Genomic DNA, 22,315 nt, shown 5'->3' on the forward strand with positions numbered 1-22,315 from the left:
ACAGCTTCACTGAAGAAGGTAAGGAAAACATACTCATTTGAAAATGAGAGGAATCTGTAAGACTGAAGACTAAAGAAAATCTACATAAACACTATACTCTAGTTGATTAAGTCTTTACCCCCATGGGGGTATGGCTTAAGAGTTTTGATACTGGTATGTATGTATATTGGAATTAAACAATTATGTAAGTGGATGGCCGATGGCGGGACCCAAGCTTCTTCTTGTTGGAGTGGGAATTTTTCAGATAAGCCCAGGGAGGGGGTAGAATCATCCATGTGGTAGTGGATTTGAGTTGGAGACATCATCAGGAACTCATGTTTAGCTTAATATAGATAGTTACATATAGAAATATTTATAGACAGGAATATAGATGGATTAGTAAACACATTTATATTTCCTTGCTCATCAGCTGAGAGGGCTTAGAAGCAATGACACCCTAGTAGCAGCAAGCACACCTAACACCCAGATGCTGTTTTTTTTAGTACCATTTTCCAATTAAAAAAAAAAAAAGAAACAAGGCTCTTTGGAATAATGTCTGGCTCTAGGCCTGGAGCTGATTCTAGGTCTCATATACAAGATGAGCCTGGAACATATTGTAGTGACAGAAATAAGGAAATGCTACACACACACCCATATACACACACATGCACAAATTATAGGAGTACATCAACCGAAAGAGCACCTAATGGTCAAAGTTGAGACAATGTGAACAACAAAATAAATAAATTAGTATTAGATTATAACACAAAATATAAAATAAACATCCATGAGTTCATACTGATATAAATAATGACTGAATAAAAAACAAATGAGGGAGAAGAGACAAATCTCCCATGCAAAAAGAATTCCAAAGAATTTATGTAGATACCCAAGGAGATGGAGAATAACTCCTTACTTCTCAGGTGTGGTCTGCACATAACGAGTTTCTTCCAAAGAGTACAGTATGGAAGAGGGAGAGGGAGTAACTTTACAGTGGAGAAAGGGGAATTTTTTTTTAAACTCTATTGCACTCTTATTCATTTATTTATTTATTTGGCTGCCCAGGGTCTTAGTTGTGGCACGCGGGATCTTCATTGCGGCACACGGGATGTTTTTAATTGCGGCATGCGGGATCTTTTTTCTTTTATTTAGTCGTGGCATGTGGGATCTAGTTCCTAGGCCAGGGATCAAACCCGGGCCCCCTGCATCGGGAGTATGGAGTCTTAACCACTGGACCACGAGGGAAGTCCCAAAAGGGGGAATATTTTAATATTTTTTTTCTGATAATTGTGGTCACTATGCTAAAACTAACCTAAACTAAAACTCAACGATTGGTACTTTCTCAAAGATTAGCTGTAATGTGGATTATGAAAGCATATCGGTAAACTTTTTGTATTCTTTACATTAAAATCTTGCACTTTACAGTGGTTGAGAATCTGCCTGCCAGTGCAGGGAACACGGGTTCGAGCCCTGGTCTGGGAAGATCCCACATGCCGCGGAGCAACTGGGCCCGTGAGCCATAACTACTGAGCCTGCGCATCTGGAGCCTGTGCTCCGCAACAAGAGAGGCCCGTGCACTGCGATGAAGAGTGGCCCCCGCTCGCTGCAACTAGAGAAAGCCCTTGCACAGAAACGAAGATCCAACACAGACAAAAATAAATTTATTTAAAAAAAAAAAATCTTGCACTTTAAATGGATCTTTTACTCATGCATAATTTTGTAACATTATACATTTGCCATTTGGAAAACAATTGTTCACTGATATACAGATATTCCAAATGTTAATACATTTCATTAAACAATATAAGTATGTTAAAAAGCATATACATCAGAAAATCCTTTAAGTATTAAAAGGTTGTCATGATCACTATGGTGAATAAAAGTTTTCCAAATTTCTAATTATCATTTGGAAGCTTGAATTTTATCTTTGGTAACAAATACTGTCATTTGTTTTACTAAAAGTGACAGGCTCACTTTGTTTATTTGATTTTTTGTGAAAATATTTGCCAGATAACCAAGTCTGAATAACTAGTTTGTCAGCTCTTTCAAGTAAAAATGCCATTCCTTGAATCAAGTTGCTAGGTTAGCTCACAACTCAATTGCACAAGTGCTTTTCCTGAAGACCACCATTGTACTTCAGTATGTAGGTTTTGCCACAGAAAATATTAGGAAGGTGTACTCAGTGCTTGGGATCTCATAAAGAGTAATTTTTCCTGCTTCATCAAGGGCATTCATAAGTGAAACTGGCAATGAAGAATACAATGAATATTAGTATGGTTTGGTACCACTGCCTTCATGCTATGTGCCAACCATTTTACCTATCATTGCTTTTGCATCATCATCGGTTCCAATGTCAAAACATTTTGTAATTTCTTTCTGTTTAATTTCACAGATTATGATTGAATTTTTAGAGAAAACAGGTAACATTCACACACAAGTCAAGAAGCATTAGAAGAACTAGGAATGTAATACACAATGTGATAAATATAATTAACACTGCTGTATGTTATGTATGAAAGTTGAGTGTAAATTCTCAAGCGTTCTCTCGCGAGAGAGAGGGGGAAGATGGCGGAAGAGAAAGACGCCGAGATCACCTTGCTCCCCACAGATACCTCAGAAATACATCTACACGTGGAACAGCTCCTACAGAACACCTACTGAACGCTGGCAGAAGACCTCAGACCTCCCAAAAGGCAAGAAACTCCCCACGTACCTGGGTAGGGCAAAAGAAAAAAGAAACAACAGGGACAAAGAATAGGGACGGGACCTGCACCAGTGGGAGGGAGCTGTGAAGGAGGAGAGGTTTCCACACACTAGGGAAGCCCCTTCATGGGCGGAGACTGCGGGTGGCGAAGGGGGAAGCTTCAGAGCCACGGAGGAGAGCGCAGCAACAGGGGTGCGGAGGGCAAAGCAGAGAGATTACCGCACGGAGGATCCATGCCAACCGGCACTCACCAGCCCGGTATCTGCTCACCCGCCGGGGCGGGCGGGGCTGGGAGCTGAGGCCTGGGCTTCGGTCAGAGCACAGGGAGAGGACTGGCTGCGTGAACACAACCTGAAGGGGTTAGTGCGCCACGGCTAGCCGGGAGGGGGAGTCCGGGAAAAAGTCTGTACCTGCAGAAGAGGCAAGAGACTTTTTCTTGCCTCTTTGTTTCCTGGTGCGCGAGGAGAGGGGATTAAGAGCGCCGCTTAAAGGAGCTCCATAGATGGGCGCGAGCCGCGGGAAACAGCGCGGACCCCAGAGACGGGCATGAGATGCCAGGGCTGTTGCTGCAGCCACCAAGAAGCCTGTGTGCGAGCACAGGTCACTCTCCACACCTCCCGGGGAGCCTGTGCAGCCTGCCACTGCCAGGGTCCCGGGATCCAGGGACAACTTCTGCGGGAGAACGCACGGTGCGCCTCAGGCTGGTGCAACGTCACGCCGGCCTCTGCCGCCGCAGTCTCGCCCCGTGTCCGTGCCCCTCCCTCCCCCCCGCCTGAGTGAGCCAGAGCCCCCGAATCAGCGGCTCCTTTAACTCTGTCCTGTCTGAGTGAAGAACAGACGCCCTTGGGCGACCTACACGCAGAGGCAGGGCCAAATCCAAAGCTGAAACCCGGGAGCTGAGCAAACAAAGAAGAGAAAGGGAAATCTCTCCCAGCAGCCTCAGGAGCAGCGGATAAATCTCCACAATCAACTTGATGTACCCTGCATCTGTGGAATACCTGAATGGACAACGAATCATCCCAAATTGAGGAGGTGGACTTTGAGAGCAAGATTTATTATTTTTTCCCCTTTTCCTCTTTTTGAGAGTGTGTATGTGTATGCTTCTGTGTGAGATTTTGTCTGTATAGCTTTGCTTTCACCATTTGTCCTAGAGTTCTATCCGTCCTTTTTTTTTTTTTACTTAAAAAAATTTTTTTTCTTAATAATTATTTTTTAATTTTAATATCTTTATTTTATTTTACCTTATTTTATTTTCTTTTATCCTCTTTCTTTCTTTCTCTCTCTTTCTTTCTCTCTTTCTTTCTTTCTTACTTTCTACTTTTTCTCCCTTTTACTCTGAGCTGTGTGGATGAAAGGCTCTTGCTCCTGCAGCCAGGAGTCAGTGCTGTGCCTCTGAGGTGGGAGAGCCAACTTCAGGACACTGGTCCACAAGAGACCTCCCAGCTCCACGTAATATCAAACAGGGAAAATCTCCCAGAGATCTCCATCTCAACACCAACACCCAGCTTCAGTCAACGACCAGCAAGCTACAGTGCTGGACACCCTATGCCGAACAACTAGCAAGACAGGAACACAACACCACCCATTACCAGGGAGGCTGCCTAAAACCATAATAAGGCCACAAACATCCCAGAACACACCACCAGACGTGGACCTGCCCACCAGAAAGACAAGATCCAGCCTCATCCACCAGAACACAGGCACTAGTCCCCTCCACCAGGAAGCCTACACAACCCACTGAACCAACTTTAGCCACTGGGGACAGACACCAAAAACAACGGGAACTACGAATCTGCAGCCTGCAAAAAGGAGACCCCAAACACAGTAAGATAAGCAAAATGAGACGACAGAAAAACACACAGCAGATGAAAGAGCAAGATAAAAACCCACCAGACCTAAGAAATGAAGAGGAAATAGGCAGTCTACCTGAAAAACAATTCAGAATAATGATTGTAAAGATGATCCAAAATCTTGGAAATAGAATAGACAAAATGCAAGAAACATTTAACAAGGACCTAGAAGAACTAAAGATGAAAAAGCAACGATGAACAACAAAATAAATGAAATTAAAAATACTCTAGAAGTGATCAATAGCAGGATAACTGAGGCAGAAGAACGGATAAGTGATCTGGAAGATAAAATAGATAAAATAGAAATAACTACTGCAGAGCAGAACAAAGAAAAAGGAATGAAAAAAACTGAGGACAGTCTCAGAGACCTCTGGGACAACATTAAACGCAACAACATTCGAATTATAGGGTTTCCAGAAGAAGAAGAGAAAAAGAAAGGGACTGAGAAAATATTTGAAGAGATTATCGTTGAAAACTTCCCTAACATGGGAAAGGAAATAGTTAATCAAGTCCAGGAAGCACAGAGAGTCCCATACAGGATAAATCCAAGGAGAAACATGCCAAGACACATAATAATCAAACTGTCAAAAATGAAATACAAAGAAAACATATTAAAAGCAGCAACAGAAAAACAACAAATAACACACAAGGGAATCCCTATAAGGTTAACAGCTGATCTTCCAGCAGAAACTCTGCAAGCCAGAAGGGACTGGCAGGACATATGTAAAGCGATGAAGGAGAAAAACCTGCAACCAAGATTACTCTACCCAGCAAGGATCTCATTCAGATTTGATGGAGAAATTAAAACTTTTAGAGAGAAGCAAAAGCTGAGAGAGTTCGGCACCACCAAACCAGCTTTACAACAAATGCTAAAGGATCTTCTCTAGGCAAGAAACACAAAGAAGGAAAAGACCTTTAATAACAAACCCAAAACAATTAAGAAAATGGGAATAGGAACATACATATCGATAATTACCTTAAATGTAAATGGATTAAATGCTCCCACCAAAAGATACAGACTGGCTGAATGGATACAAAAACAAGACCCATATATATGCTGTCTACAAGAAACCCACTTCAGACCTAGAAACACATACAGACTGAAAGTGAGGGGACGGAAAAAGATATTCCATGCAAATGGAAACCAAAAGAAAGCTGGAGTAGCAATTCTCATATCAGACAAAATAGACTTTAAAATAAAGACTATTAGAAGAGACAAAGAAGGACACTACATAATGATCAAGGGATCGATCCAAGAAGAAGATATAACAATTGTAAATATTTATGCACCCAACATAGGAACACCTCAATACATAAGGCAAATACTAACAGCCATAAGAGGGGAAATTGACAGTAACACATTCATAGTAGGGGACCTTAACACCCCACTTTCACCAATGGACAGATCATCCAAAATGAAAATAAATAAGGAAACACAAGCTTTAAATGATACATTAAACAAGATGGACTTAATTGATATTTATAGGACATTCCATCCAAAAACAACAGAATACACTTTCCTCTCAAGTGCTCATGGAACATTCTCCAGGCTAGATCATATCTAGGGTCAAAATCAAGCTTTGGTAAATTTAAGAAAATTGAAATTGTATCAAGTATCTTTTCCGACCACAGCGTTATGAGACTAGGTATCCATTACAGGAAAAGATCTGTAAAAAATACAAACACATGGAGGCTAAACAACACACTACTTAATAACGAAGTGATCACTGAAGAAATCAAAGAGGAAATCAAAAAATACCTAGAAACAAATGACAACGGAGACACGACAACCCAAAACCTATGGGTTGCAGCAAAAGCAGTTCTAAGAGGGAAGTTTATAGCAATACAATCCTACCTTAAGAAACAGGAAACATCTCGAATAAACAACCTAACCTTACACCTAAAGCAATTAGAGAAAGAAGAACAAAAACATCCCAAAGTTAGCAGAAGGAAAGAAATCATAAAGATCAGATCAGAAATAAATGAAAAAGAAATGAAGGAAACGATAACAAAGATCAATAAAACTAAAAGCTGGTTCTTTGAGAAGATAAACAAAATTGACAAACCATTAGCCAGACTCATCAAGAAAAAAAGGGAGAAGACTCAAATCAATAGAATTAGAAATGAAAAAGGAGAAGTAACAACTGACACTGCAGAAATACAAAACATCATGAGAGATTACTACAAGAAACTCTATGCCAATAAAATGGACAACCTGGAAGAAATGGACAAATTCTTAGAAATGCACAACCTGCCAAGACTGAACCAGAAAGAAATAGAAAATATGAACAGACCAATCACAAGCACTGAAATTGAAACTGTGATTAAAAATCTTCCAACAAACAAAAGTCCATGACCAGATGGCTTCACAGGTGAATTCTATCAAACATATAGAGAAGAGCTAACACCTATCCTTCTCAAACTCTTCCAAAATATAGCAGAGGGAGGAACACACCCAAACTCATTCTACGAGGCCACCATCACCTTGATACCAAAACCAGACAAGGATGTCACAAAGAAAGAAAACTACAGGCCAATATCACTGATGAACATAGATGCAAAAATCCTCAACAAAATACTAGCAAACAGAATCCAACAGCACATTAAAAGCACAATACACCATGATCAAGTGGGGTTTATTCCAGGAATGGAAGGATTCTTCAATATACGCAAATCAATCAATGTGATACACCATATTAACAAATTGAAGGAGAAAAACCATATGGTCATCTCAATAGATTCAGAGAAAGCTTTAGGCAAAATTCAACACCCATTTATGATAAAAACCCTGCAGAAAGTAGGCATAGAGGGAACTTTCCTCAACATAATAAAAGCCATATATGACAAACCCACAGCCAACAGCATCCTCAATGGTGAAAAACTGAAACCATTTCCCCTATGATCAGGAGCAAGACAAGGTTGCCCACTCTCACCGCTCTTTTTCAACATAGTATTGGAAGTTTTAGCCACAGCAATCAGAGAAGAAAAGGAAATAAAAGGAATCCAAATTGGAAAAGAAGAAGTAAAGCTGTCACTGTTTGCGGATGACATGATACTATACATAGAGAATCCTAAAGATGCTACCAGAAAACTACTAGAGCTAATCAATGAATTTGGTAAAGTAGCAGGATACAAAATTAATGCACAGAAATCTCTGGCATTCCTATACACTAATGATGAAAAATCTGAAAGTGAAATCAAGAAAACACTCCCATTTACCATTGCAACAAAAAGAATAAAATATCTAGGAATAAACTTACCTAAGGAGGCAAAAGACATTTATGCAGAAAATTATAAGACACTGATGAAAGAAATTAAAGATGATACAAACAGATGAAGAGATATACCATGTTCTTCAATTGGAAGAATCAACATTGTGAAAAGGACTCTACTACCCAAAGCAATCTACAGATTCAATGCAATCCGTATCAAACTACCACTGGCATTTTTCACAGAACTAGAACAAAAAAATTCACAATTTGTATGGAAACACAAAAGACCCCAAATAGGCAAAGCAATCTTGAGAACGAAAAACGGAGCTGGAGGAATCAGGCTCCCTGACTTCAGACTACAGTACAAAGCTACAGTAATCAAGACAGTATGGTACTGGCACAAAAACAGAAATATAGATCAATGGAACAGGATAGAAAGCCCAGAGATAAATCCATGCACGTATGGTCACCTTATCTTTGATAAAGGAGGCAGGAATGTACAGTGGAGAAAGGACAGCCTCTTCAATAAGTGGTGCTGGGAAAAGTGGACAGGGACATGTAAAGTATGAGATTAGATCACTCCCTAACACCATACACAAAAATAAGCTCAAAATGGATTAAAGACCTAAATGTAAGGCCAGACACTATCAAACTCTTAGAGGAAAACATAGGCAGAACACTCTATGACATAAATCACAGCAAGATCCTTTTGGACCCACCTCCTAGAGAAATGGAAATAAAAACAAAGGTAAACAAATGGGACCTAATGAAACTTCAAAGCTTTTGCACAGCAAAGGAAACCATAAACAAGACCAAAAGACAACCCTCAGAATGGGAGAAAATATTTGCAAATGAAGCAACTGACAAAGGATTAATCTCCAAAATTTACAAGCAGCTCACGCAGCTCAGTAACAAAAAAAACAAAGAATCCAATCCAAAAATGGGCAGAAAACCTAAATAGACATTTCTCCAAAGAAGATATACAGAGTGCCAACAAACACATGAAAGAATGCTCAACATCATTAATCATTAGAGAAATGCAAATCAAAACTACAATGGGATATCATCTCACACCAGTCAGAATGGCCATTATCAAAAAATCTAGAAACAATAAATGCTGGAGAGGGTGTGGAGAAAAGGGAACACTCTTGCACTGCTGGTGGGAATGTGAATTGGTACAGCCTCTATGGAGAACGGTATGGAGGTTCCTTAAAAAACTAAAAATAGAACTACCATATGACCCAGCAATCCCACTACTGGGCATATACCCTGAGAAAACCATAGTTCAAAAAGAGTCATGTACCAAAATGTTCATTGCAGCTCTATTTACAATAGCCCAGAGCTGGAAACAACCTAAGTGTCCATCATTGGATGAATGGATAAAGAAGATGTGGCACATATATACAATGCAGTATTAGCCATAAAATGAAATGAAATTGAGCCATTTGTAATGAGGTGGACGGACCTAGAGTCTGTCATACAGAGTGAAGTAAGTCAGAAAGAGAAAGACAAATACCGTATGCTCACACATATATATGGAATTTAAGAAAAAAAAAGTCATGAAGAACCTAGGGGTAAGACAGGAATAAAGACACAGACCTACTTGAGAATAGACTTGAGGATATGGGGAGGGGGAAGGGTAAGCTGTGACAAAGTGAGAGAGTGGCATGGACATACATACACTACCAAACCTAAAATAGGTAGCTAGTGGGAAGCAGTGGCATAGCACAGGGACATCAGCTCGGTGCTTTGTGACCACCTAGAGGGGTGGGATAGGGAGGGTGGGAGGGAGGGAGACGCAGGAGGGAAGAGATGGGAACATATGTATATGTATAACTGATTCACTTTGTTATAAAGCAGAAACTAACACACCATTGTAAAGCAGTTATACTCCAATAAAGATGTAAAAATAAATAAATAAAAAGAGTTCTCTTCACAAGGAATAATATATTTTTCTAATTCTTTAATTTTGTACCTATATGAGATGATTGATGTTCCCTAAACTTATTGTGATAATCACTTCTTGTATATCAAATCATTATGATGTATACCTTAAACTTTTGCAGTGTTGTCAAGTATATCTCAATGAAACTAGAGGAAAAAAAAGAAGCAGTGGAAGAAATTTTGTGATTGGTTAAGGACAGAGAACGCTGAAAATAATATACAGTGAGTATAGAACTTCTTAAGTGAAATATATTTTTCATGAGATTTGTTGACGCAAAGGCTGCTGACATTATTTATTAGCATAAGGAAATAAATCAAATTCAAAGAGAAGGGAGATAAGTAATCTATGTTGTATATCCTCTTTCTCATGCCCCATATTTTATCCATTATTAAGTTTTGTTGATTTTTATCTCCCACTATCTCAAATTTGTCCATTTCTTTTCTCCCCAGAGCCTCTATGCCTGTCCAAGCCACCATTATCTTACCTCAACATCTGATTGCCTTATTTCTTTCCCTTGTTCCTATCCAATCCATTTTCCAATAAGCAACCACTGATCTGGTCTTTAATGTAATCTTACCACTAGTCTAATCGTATCATCCCTCCTTACAAACTTTTTTTTCTAAAGATTTGATCTTAAATTAATGTACTCTTACCACTAGTCTAATTTTTTTTCTAAAGATCTGATCTTAAATTAATGTAATCTTACCACTAGTCTAATCGTATAATCGCATCCTATAAACTTCCTAAGGGCAACCCACTGCATTTAGGATCAAAAATAAATAAAAATCATATATCCTTATTGTAATCTACCAGGCCCTGTGAGATGTGGCCTTTCCCTAACTTACCAACCTCACCTTGTACCCCTTTCACCCTGACTGTCCATAGTGATCTCTTAATTCCTCAAACATGAACACGAGAAAGCTCTTTTCTACATCAGGACTTTTACATATGCCGTTCCCTCAGTTTATAATATTCCCCCTTTCCTCCCTTCTAGATGGGCTAATTCCAACCTATCTCTCAGGTATTAGCTGAAATATTACTACTTTGGAGAGGTCTTACCTGACACCCACTCCCACAGTTCTCTGTGTTATACTCTCATAACACCAGCAGAGAGCATACCTTAATTTGTATAGTTAACTTTTTAATACTTATCTCTTTACTTTTCTCTAAGCTCTGTAAAAGCAGAGGCTGTATCTGTTTTGTTCGTCGATGAATCTCTTGAAACCACAGTACCTGACATATAATATACATTCAATAAATATTATAGTTAATATATAAGTGAATATGAGAGGGGACTTTTGACAAGAATAGATAAGAAATTATGATGGGAGATTTAAAAATATTTCATTCACTGCTTCCTTTTAAAAAACACACACATTTTAAAGGCAAGAAAATTAACTGTCTGTTGTAGTCAGAACTCTTTCAACCGAAAGTAACGAATAACCAATCAAAACCTCTTCAATAAGAAGAGGAATTCAGGGACTTCCCTGGACGTCCAGTGGTTAAGACTCAACAAAGAAAAGGAATTCATTGGTTCATATAACTGAAAGTCTAAGGATTAACATTGAACACACGTGGATGCAGGTGCTTAAATAATGTCGTCAGGAATCTTCTATTTTAGCTTTGTTTTTCCTTTCTGTTGGTTCCCATGCCTGCCTCCCTGTTTCCCCCAGTAATATACGGAGGGAGAAATGGCCCTAGTAAAGCTAGGCTCATAGGCTTAATAGAACTTTTAATTTCAAAAGACGGAAAATTCTTCCTGATAGAGCCAATAAAAGCTCTGGCAATGCCCATCATGGCCTAGGTTGGTCCACATGTCCATCCCTGAACCAGAAGAATATAATATTCTGATTGGTCACCTGAACCATATGGGATGAATGGAGCAGAGGGGGCTCTCGAAGGGAAAATCAAGGAGCTATTGCTTCAAAAAGGGGATAGATACTGAGGAGGATAAAAGATACCCACTTTAACTATACAGAAAAATTATCTGAAGAGGAAAAATACACATTAAAAATAAAACTGCATATAAAATACTTGCCTTTGAGAAAAATCTTAAGAGAAAAGGAAGATTTCTCTACTAAAAAAAAAATCAGATATTGACTACAGAAAAGCACATAATTTGAGCTATGAGATAGTGGAATAATAATAACAATATAAATATGCTAATAGGAATGTTATCAAATTTATAGTTGAACTAATCCAAGAACTAATTTCTGCAAATAGACAATTAATACAAGGTTGGGCCCTGTACCAGTCAACAGGCTATTTCAAGCACCTTTAAATGGTTTCATTCTTAAGCAATTGAAATCATGTTCTCATATCATTGAAAATAAATTGGTCTCATTTAGTTGTCAATGTAGATCTCTAAAGACCTAGACTTAGTTTGAATGATTAAAATGTTTACGCTGATTTGAATATTAGCAATTAGTCGCTGCCTCTGGTGTCCTGCGTTCGTTTTTCAAGTTATCAGTATCTGGCCTGGGTCAATCAGCAGCAAGGTTTGTAGCTGTATAGCTGATGTCTCAGCTCCACCACGTGGTAGTGGTTGAAATTAAGTTTGCTTCCCTTTAGGGGCAGGATCTGCTGATTAAAAATAAGTAAGCACAAGGAATATAATGAGTGTAAATCAGAGTAAAAAATGGGCGTATAGCTTCCTTCCTACATCTACTTTATTCCAGACAAAGATGAAATTGAAAATTATATACACAGAAATTGTAATCTTTTCTTTCTGTCCCCTAGGATATACTCCCTGGATCCACATGCCCCACTTTGGAGACCACTGACCTAGAGAAATCCTCACACACATGCCCCAAAAGATAAATACAAGAATATTCATTGAGGCAACTGTTTTTAATAATGAAAAAATTGGAAGCAACCTAACTGTCCATTAACAGATAAGTGAGTAAAGTTTTTAATATTCATTCAATGGAATATATGTACTCAAGGGACTACTTTAGAGCAGGTTAAAATAACTGGATTTAGAGCTACCTGTATCATAATAGATACATCTCAAAAACATTGCTGAGGGACTGGTGGTCCAGTGGTTAAGACTCCACGCTCCCAACGCAGGGGGCCCAGATTCGACCCGTGGTCAGGTAACTAGATCCTGCATGCCACAACTAAAGATCCTGCGTGCTGCAACTAAGACCCAGTGCAGCCAAATAAATAAATACATACATATTAAAAAATTGTTGAGGAAAAAGGAAGTTGTAGCATGATATGTAGTGTATGAGACTACTTTAAAACATGTTAGACAATCCTTTCTATTATTTATGGATACATAATATACAAAAATTGTATGTACACGTGCATGGCAATCAAGAACACTGAAGTCAGAATAATGGTTACTCTGGAGAGGGAAGGAGAAAACTGGGACTGAAGAGGGGTCTGGAGCAAATGTGGTAAGATTCTAAGATTTGACAAAGCTTAGAGAGCAATACTGTGTTATATATATAATATTCTGAATACCTTTCTATGTGTTTAAATTATCATGTAATATTTAATAAAACAGATTGAAAAAAAGTTACCCCAAAGAAGGTATGGGAGGAAAACTAGAAAGAAAAAGCCAGAATTATTTTATGTCTACTCTGTACCAGAGCAAACCGAGTAGGAAATGGAGTGGTATAGGATTATTTACATGAATACTAAAATGACCAAGGATTATGATAGGCATACCGTGGGAGAGAATGAACCAAGAGCTAAAACCTTCAAAAAATGAGGGAGAATGAGTCTGGGCAGTATGTACATGACAGCCACAAGTAGAGATACTATGTGGTAAATGCTGATGACAAGCTGGGGTTTTTTGGGGGGGGAATGATCATCTAGAAGGAACAAGGGGGACATGGAGCATACCTACTCCATGACAAGGCTCAGTGGGAGTAGGGGTGCAAAGGAAGCAGAGTCCTAGGGGAGAGCAATGTTCCCTTTAGAACAAGAAAGTTAAGGGAACATTTCAGAGAAGAAGGTGATGATATAGTAGATTTTGCTGATGACCGACCATGAGTTTTAGAAGGCTTTCAATAAATGAGTGCGTATGGATTAATGAAAAGTGAGATTTAAAATGTATCTAATGATTGTGTAAGCCCTACATGAAATGTAAAGTGCTACATAAATGGAAGGCATCATTCCTATCTATTAATATGCCTCGACTGAGGAAACTTCATTCTGTGTTCATGGTTTTCTTCACATTAATTTATACTTTCAAATTGACAATATTCTTTTCCAGCCTTATTCATTTTTTTCCCCTTATGGTTCCTCTTACACTCCCTAGGCATCTTTTCTAAAATCTGTTTGGGGAGAGGAGAGAGAAATTATCCTTTTAAGCAAAACACCATCATGCAACTCTAATTGTATAATCTCCCATTATTTTGTCTGCCTTAAACATAAATATAATGATGACAGGAATTTTAGAGCTGGAAGATAACTTATTATTTTATTTGTTTATTTATTTATTTATATATTTATGGCTGCATTGGGTCTTCATTGCTGCATGCAGGCTTTCTTTAGTTGAGGCGAGTGGGGGTTACTCTTTGTTGCGGTGTGTGGGCTTCTCATTGCGGTGGCTTCTCTTGTTGTGGAGCATGGGCTCTAGGCGCGTGGGCTTCAGTAGTTGTGGCACGTGGGCTTCAGTAGTTGTGGCTTGCGGGCTCAGTAGTTGCAGCATGCAGGCCCTAGAGCAGGTGGGCTTCAGTAGTTGTGGTGTGTGGGCTCAGTAGTTGTGGCACACAGGCTTAGTTGCTCCAAGGCATGTGGGATCTTCCCAGACCAGGGCTAGAACCTGTGTCCCCTGAATTGGCAGGCGGATTCTTAACCACTGAGCCACCAGGGAAGCCCCAGAAGAGAACTTAAAGATAACGTTAATACAAACTTCTCATTTTACGGCTGACCAGAGACCGTGTGATTTGCCAAATTGAATTGTCTGATTACTAGCAGAACCAGGGCTAGAATCTATGCCTCCTCTCCAACTTCCTTCTGTTTTCCTTTAAACAACAGAAACACAGAAAGCACCTGTTACAGGGGCACTGTATACTGGTATTTGAGTGCAGGCTCTGATGTCAGACTACTCAAATTCAAATTTTAAATCTGCTATTTATTAGCTGTGTGGCCTTGACCAAGTAAGCTAACTGCTCTGAGCTTCAGTTTCCACATGTACAAAATGGAAGGCATAATTTTATATCTACTTCATAGAGTTGTTATAAGGATTAAATGAATTAATGTACTTAAAGCATGTAACAGTGCTTGGCCATAGTGACCAGAAATCTAAGCGATTGTTACTATTTAGCACATACTCTGCTAGCTGCTGATATAACAGAGATGAACAGAGGCCAGGGATTTTATCCACAGCTGTCTTTGTTTGGTCTGGTGTTTAATAAACCAAACCAAAACAAAACAACAGCAAAAAAAAAATGCGCTTGAGATAATGTTTACAAATCCGCTTATTTCACATAGAGATCTAAATTTCCAGTTTCTCTTGAAAACTGGAAGGTCTGACATCTAGGCCAGAATTCTGATGTAGCAATGATTGGCTGGAGCTAAAAGCAGCTACCCCGCTTTAGTCCACACCAGTCACATAATGTACATGCGTGTACTCACATGCTTGCCTCCGAAATTGCATCCCAGACCTAAGACAGTCCCTGTTCTCAAGGAATTCACAATCCAATAGGTGAGATGCATCTGCTAAACAATTCACAATACAGTTTGACAGAAACAAGTACAAAGTTGCAAAGTACAAAGTATAGTAGCAGCCTGAAAGAACAGGAGTGTGTACTGAATGGTAGAGGTGCTGCTGGTGATGAATGTTGTCAAGAAAGTGGCTTTGAAAAAAAGGAGTGGAAGAGGGTTGCAGAGAGAATAGGATATGCAAAAACATTGAAATGGGAAACAATTTGTGTGTTTATCAATTGAGGAGTTCAGTTTTGGAGACTACAGTAAGAAGAGTAGGCTGACAAGTAGGCTGACACTAGATAATAAAAGCCCCATAATTTGGATTTAAGCCACGAGATGGATAGCCCTTGAAATGTTTTCTGTCATTAAATTCCAAATCTAACTTTAATGCATTTATGCTTGGATACTCTTACCATTCTCTATCAAATGTCTTTGGGCCTTCCTTGTGTTTGAGAAATGCTGTACAACCCACAATATCCTATGAAATCTCTGTCAATAGCAAATTGCCACTTCAGGAAGAAGCCCTGACTATATAATTGATAAAATACCGTTTTTAGGTTTGTCTGCAAGTAAAGTTTCCTCATCTGTAAAATGGGTATAATAATAGCAACTACCTCAGGGCTATTAAATTGAGAATTTAACTCAATATAACTCATTTAAAGAACTTACCAGGGTACCTGATATAGAGTAAAATGGTCAATTAGTATGTTATTATGATTATATTTAATGAGTTTTCCTTGTCTATCATCCCTACCATTGAGAAAATATAACATTTCATTAAGTCAAATATGTATTTTTCTTTGAAAACTGAAGTTAAGATTGGTAGCATTTTCAGGCTGCAAATGGTAAAAAATAATGCAAAACATACTAGAGAAAAGTGCCAAGATAAAACTTCCTTTCCTTCCATATTATGGATTGCAAACGTTTCAAGAACAATTTAAAGAGTTTTGTGCAACATAGAAAGCGCAAGTTGCCTGCAGAAATTAATTAAATAATTGTTTATTAGTGGTAAATAAAAGTGCTTAGGTAAAGAGACATTTCTCCAGCTCCCGTATCCTTAAAGAGGAGGAAGAAACCTCAGGCAAAAGACCTTTTCGTATGACAGAAACATCTTGGATGGCCTGGGAGCTCAATCACTTGGCGGGAAAAGAATAAATACAGACCAAATTCTCACAGTCTGTTTCTGTTTAGTTTATAAACTGCGATCGACTCTGGCAGCTTTCGTGCCTTGTGGGACTTGAAGTCCAGAGGGGAGAAGTGATCTGGACTGTTGAAGCTTGGAAGCCGGCGGCCCCTGCAGGTCTGAGCAGTAAGGACTACAACTCCCGACACATACCGCGAGGCCGCGCCGTAATTACCGACAACCAACCGGACCCGACCAGGACAAGCCCCAGCCCCAGGCTCGGAGGACTGCCTCCACCAATGGCAGAGCTCCCAGCGCAAAGCCTGTGGGTTAGGTTGTGAGGCTCCGGCGGGGGCGGGGAGGAGCCGAGGGGGTTCAGAAAAAGCTCGGCCGCTGGGTGGGTCGGGGCGTTCGGCGCGCCCTTCACTGAAGCGGCGGTGGCCGGGCTGGGCGCCGGGAGTGGGAAGCGACGGCGCGGCTGGAAAATGCCAGTCCATTCCCGAGGGGATAAGAAGGAGACGAACCATCACGATGAGATGGAGGTGGACTACGCCGAAAACGAGGGGAGCAGCTCCGAGGACGAGGACACCGAGAGCTCGTCGGTCTCCGAGGATGGAGATAGCTCAGGTACGCGACCCAGCGGGCTGGGACCCCGAGTCCTCGCGCCACGCTAGCGACAGGCCGCTCTCCGCACGCCGGGCAGCTGCGTCCTGCTGGGAGAACGGGGAGGGGAGAGAGGGAAGGGGCGGAGACTGGCTCCCAGCTCTCCGTGGCACCCGGACTGTTCGCTGGGCGCTGCCCGGCTCCTGGCGGGACCCGGTTGGCGGGGCGGGGCGGGGCAGGGCCCGGGCCTGGACTCGCCCAGCTCCCGTACGCTGCGCGGTCCTGCTTGCGGTCCGCCCCGCCCTTGGGACCTCAGGGTAGTGCCCGGGGCTATCCGGAGCGAGGAATGTGCCGCATCTTGTCTGGGAGACCCTGCAAATGCCTTCTCTCCCCAGACCACCGACTTCTTACTTTGCACCTTTGCAACCCTTACTTGTCAACGTGGGTGGGTTGTCGGAGCCGAGGGTAGATTTATATTGGCTCTTGGCTGGTTTAGAATTTATTAATCTCAGCTTCCAGGTCAGCGTGTCAGTCAGCACTTGATATTAGTGCTCTTTCGAGGGGCTGACGTGGGAGCTGGACCGTTTACAGCATCTCTTTGCACTTGTCAAGACTAAGAAGAGCCTAACATCGGGGGTGATTGGGGATCTTCATATGCTTATAAATTGGCTGATTTTTGGCAACTTTGAAATTCTCCAAATTTTTTCTTTCCTGCAATCTTTTCTAACTTTGGGCTATTTTAGTTTTGTTTTTTGTTTTTTCAGGGGGGAGGTGGGGTGGGGTAGAGGAGAGCAGGTTAACACCACAAGTGAATTTTTGCAAACTTTTAGTAATGGTTATTTTTTATTTTATTTTTTTTGCGGTACGCGGGCCTCTCACTGTTGTGGCCTCTCCCGTTGCGGAGCACAGGCTCCGGACGCACAGGCTCAGCGACCGTGGCTCACGGGCCTAGCCGCTCTGCGGCATGTGGGATCTTCCCGGACCGGGGCACGAACCTGTGTCCCCTGCATCGGCAGGCGGACTCTCAACCACTGCGCCACCAGGGAAGCCCAATGGTTATTTTTAAAAATGGAATTTGTGATTACCTGGATTCTTTTCCTTTAATCCATATGATAAAGATGAGACTTATTTCTTTGTCTTGTCCTGATTTTGGCCATGTGAAGCAAGGATTGATGACAGGTTGATGACAGTCTGTCAGCACCCTGACACCCTCTTTTCAGGTTTCCCTTTCAAAGGAAACCTCCATGGAAGTATGTAATTTCAGTCAATAAATCAACCACCCCAAAATAAGTATTTCTGAGTGACTTCCTTGTGCAGTACTGGGTTCTACTCATTGTGAGCTATAAATAGTTGTAATCTGACTGCAATTAAAGAGCTGTCATAGGTCACTACTTGATTAAATTGCCAAACAAATGCTTAACTATAAACAATACTGTAGGAATTGAGGCAGAGGAAATCTTTTCTGTATAGGGTGGTCATTAAAGGCTAGATGAAGAAGGTGGGGTTACCTAAATTACCTCGAAGAATGGGTAGAACTTGGATTGGAGTGGTAATGTTCAGGTGTTTCTATAGAACAGCGGTCCCCAACCTTTTTGGAACCAGGGACTTGTTTCATGGAAGATAATTTTTCCACGGACCGGGGAGCGGGGGATGGTTTAGGGATGATTCAAGCCCATTACATTTATTGTACACTTTATTTCTATTATTATTACATTGTAATATATAATGAAATAATTATACAACTCACCATAATGCAGAGTCACTGGGAGCCCTGAGCTTGTTTTCCTGCAACTGGATGGTCCCATCTGGGGGTGATGGGAGACAGTGACATCTATAGTGTGTTGCTTATGTCCAGTCTACTCCGTGATCTCGTTTTGGCTGCTGTCACTGCAGAAAACCCTGATTCATGAAGATAAGAGTTGGAAATGGAAGCAGGCTTTTCAGTACTTTTGTGACAATTTCAGGATATTCCGCCTTGACTTTAATCCAGAATGTATGGAGATTTGAAGTTGTCTCAAACATACTTTTTTTTTTTTTTTTTTTGCGGTACGTGGGCCTCTCACTGTTGTGGCCTCTTCCGTTGCAGAGCACAGGCTCCGGACGCGCAGGCTCAGCGGCCACGGCTCACGGGCCCAGCCGCTCCGCGGCACGTGGGATCTTCCCGGACCGGGGCACGAACCCGTGTCCCCTGCATCGGCAGGTGGACTCTCAACCACTGCGCCACCAGGGAAGCCCTCAAACATACTTTTAAGGCCACCGTCATTGCGATCTCAAGCAGTTGATCCTCTTCTAGCACGGACAAAGTTGATTTCACCTGGCTTATTCACAAATGGGTCGCGGATCCATTTCTTCCCAGTTTTGGGGTCTTTTGTGGTTGGGAAGTAATGCTCAACTCTTTAGAAAGCTGAGATAGGTGATCATGCACCAGCTGGGAGAAAGAAGGCCCTGGTTCAGTCTCTTTCAAAATCTCTGCTAATGTTTGAAACATGTCAGAAATCCCATTGTTCACTCGTCGCCCCCATAATTCCAGTTTGGCTCTGAATGCAGCCACTTTATCTGCTGATTGAACACAGTTGTCGTTCTCCCCTGAAGTGACAGATTGAGTTCGTTGAGCAGGTTGAATATGTCACACAAGTAAGTTTTGCGACCCATTCTGTGTCACTGAAATGTGCTGCCATTGGTGAATGTTTTCCTAAAAGAAATCTCTGGAGCGGCTCTCATAACTCAAAAACTCTGGCCAGTGATCTACCTTTAGAAAGCCATCTCACTTCTGTGTATAAGAGAAGACGTGTGTCCATCTCCTTAAGGAGCTGCGTGAACAGACATGAATTAAGGACATGTACTTTAATGTGGTTGATAATTTTAATCATATCCTGAAAAATGTTGTTAAGTTCAGGTGACATTTTTTGGCTAGCCAGCGTTTCTCTATGGATGACACAGTGCGTAGACTCACATTCAAAAGCAAACTCTTTGACCCGAGTAGTGAAACCAGAAAGCCATCCAGTCACGGCAGCCGCTCCGTCCATGTATATACTGACACAAAATGACCAATTCAGTTTTCCTGTTATGTAATCATTCAGAGACTTGAATAGTTCTGCAGCTGTGGTGTTGGTTGGCAACAAAAGTGCACATAACATATCCTCATGCACATCCTCCTGAAAAATATATCGCACAAAAACAAGCATTGTTGCCTTGTCAATATTGGTAGATTCATCAACCTGGATTGTGTACCACGGTGACTCATTAATCCTCTCTAATAATTGTGCCTTGATATCCTGTGCTATTTCATCAATTCATCTAGTTACGGTGCTAGCTGGAAGAGGAACACATGCCACCTTTTGAACTGCATTCTCTCCTAAATGTTCACGACAAACGTCCTTAGCAGCAGGTAGGATCATCTCTTCACCAATAGTAAAAGGCTTCTTAGTTTTAGCAATGCGTTTAGCCACTAAGAATGATGCTGTCAGTGCAGGCACATTTGATGAAGTGGTGGCCTTCAGTAATTGCTTCTGTTCTTCGTGTTCATGTTGTTTTCTTTTGAAAAACTCCAAAGGCTTGTCTTTTAATGCAGGGTTCTTGGTGTCCATGTTGCAAAGCAGTTTTGAAGGTTTTATGGCTTTGTTGGATAGCCAGTCGCCACATATTATACAAAGTGGGCTTGGAAAATGTAAATCACCTGTTGCAACGAACCTGTAATTTAAGTAGGACTCTTGGTATTTTCTTTTAAACCCAGCTTTCTTTTTGTTGGTAGTCTTAGAGTCTTCCGCTGTCTCATCATTGGGTCTTTCTCCCTTTTCAAAGAAGCTCTTCAGCGATATTTGTTTCTTACTCATTTTGGCTAGGGTTAGCTTGTGGGCTTACCAAAACTGTGACTGAGACAAGTGTACAGTGTGGGAAAGAAGCACGGACGGAAGTGGTAAATAAAGTAATGGGTGGGCCATGCACGGACTAAAATAAGTGTCGGATTCTGACATAAAGCCTGCCACAAGATGCAGCTATACAATTGAAGTACATCAACTCACTTGCCGCTATAAAGCCTGCCATCAGATGTAGCTTAATTGTCACTTGCCACTCACTGATAGGGTTTAAAAAAAATTTTTTTTTAATTTTACTTATTTTTTGGCTGTGTTGGGTCTTCGTTGCTGCACGCAGGCTTTCTCTAGTTGTGGCAAGTGGGGGCTATTCTTTATTGTAGTGCACAGGCTTCTCATTGCGGTGGCTTCTCTTGTTGCTGAGCACGTGCTCCAGGCGTGCAGGCTTCAGTAGTTGCAGCACTCGGGCTCAGTAGTTGTGGCATGCAGGCTCATTAGTTGTGGTGCATGGGCTTAGTTGCTCTGCAGCATGTGGAATCTTCCTGGACCAGGGATAGAACCCATGTCCCCTGCATTGACAGGCGGGTTCTTAACCACTGTGCCACCAGGGAAGTCCCACTGACAGGGTTTTGATATGAGTCTGCAAGCAATTGATTTATTATGGTCTCTGTGCAAACTTACCTGCTAATGATAATCTGTATTTGCAGCCGCTCCCCAGTGCTAGCATCACTGCCTTAGCTCCACCTCAGATCATCAGGCATTAGATTCTCATAAGGAGTGCACAACCTAGATCCCTTGCATGCGCAGTTCACAGTAGGGTTTATGGTCCTATGAGAATCTAATACCGCTGCTGATTTGACAGGAGGTGGAGCTCAGGTGGTAATGCGAGCGATGGGGAGTGGCTGTAAATACAGATGAAGTTCTGCTTGCTCGCCTGCCACTCACCTCCTGCTGTGGGGACCGGTTCCTAATGTGGTACCAGTCCATGGCCCTGGGGGGTTGGGGACCCCTGCTATAGAAGGAGGGATATAAGAAAAAGTGCAAAGGCCAGAGCTTAAGGCTTATTCAAAAAAGTGAGAAAACCAGTTTGGTTGGGAGAAGGATTTGAGCTAGAAAAGGAAAAGATATAGATGTGAAAGATTTCAAAAAAAGCAGAAAGTGGGATTGATGACTACAAGTTTAGTCAAGGTAAGAAGAAAAACCCAGATACAAGGAGGATGGTGGTAGCATGAACAGAAATAGAAAAGTAAAAGATTTGAGATGAAGGTGGAAGATAGAGTATTACAGACATGTTGTTTTTGAGGTCCTGTTGGTATATTTAAGTCAGAGTGCCCAACTGACAGGTGGAAATGTGGCATTGGGACCTGCCTGGTATGGGAAGCATAATTTGGAACTCATCTGCCTAGTCATGAAAACAGGTGAG

General features: G+C 41.2%; 1 protein-coding gene across 1 annotated transcript in view; it reads left to right on the forward strand.

Annotated features, from left to right (window-relative positions):
* Nucleotides 1-16,962: 16,962 nt before the first annotated feature.
* Nucleotides 16,963-22,315, forward strand: part of BRMS1L (BRMS1 like transcriptional repressor) — a gene marked incomplete at both ends in the record, with an annotated part of 43,977 nt that continues 38,624 nt past the window's right edge. Inside the window, one exon of the mRNA XM_079701182.1 lies at nucleotides 16,963-17,104. Within this exon, the coding sequence (XP_079557308.1) occupies nucleotides 16,963-17,104 (142 nt within the window). The remainder of the gene's footprint in view (nucleotides 17,105-22,315) is intronic.

Source organism: Hyperoodon ampullatus (assembly GCF_949752795.1).
Source record: "Hyperoodon ampullatus genome assembly, chromosome: 3".
In the NCBI taxonomy this organism is placed as follows: Eukaryota; Metazoa; Chordata; class Mammalia; order Artiodactyla; family Ziphiidae; genus Hyperoodon; species Hyperoodon ampullatus.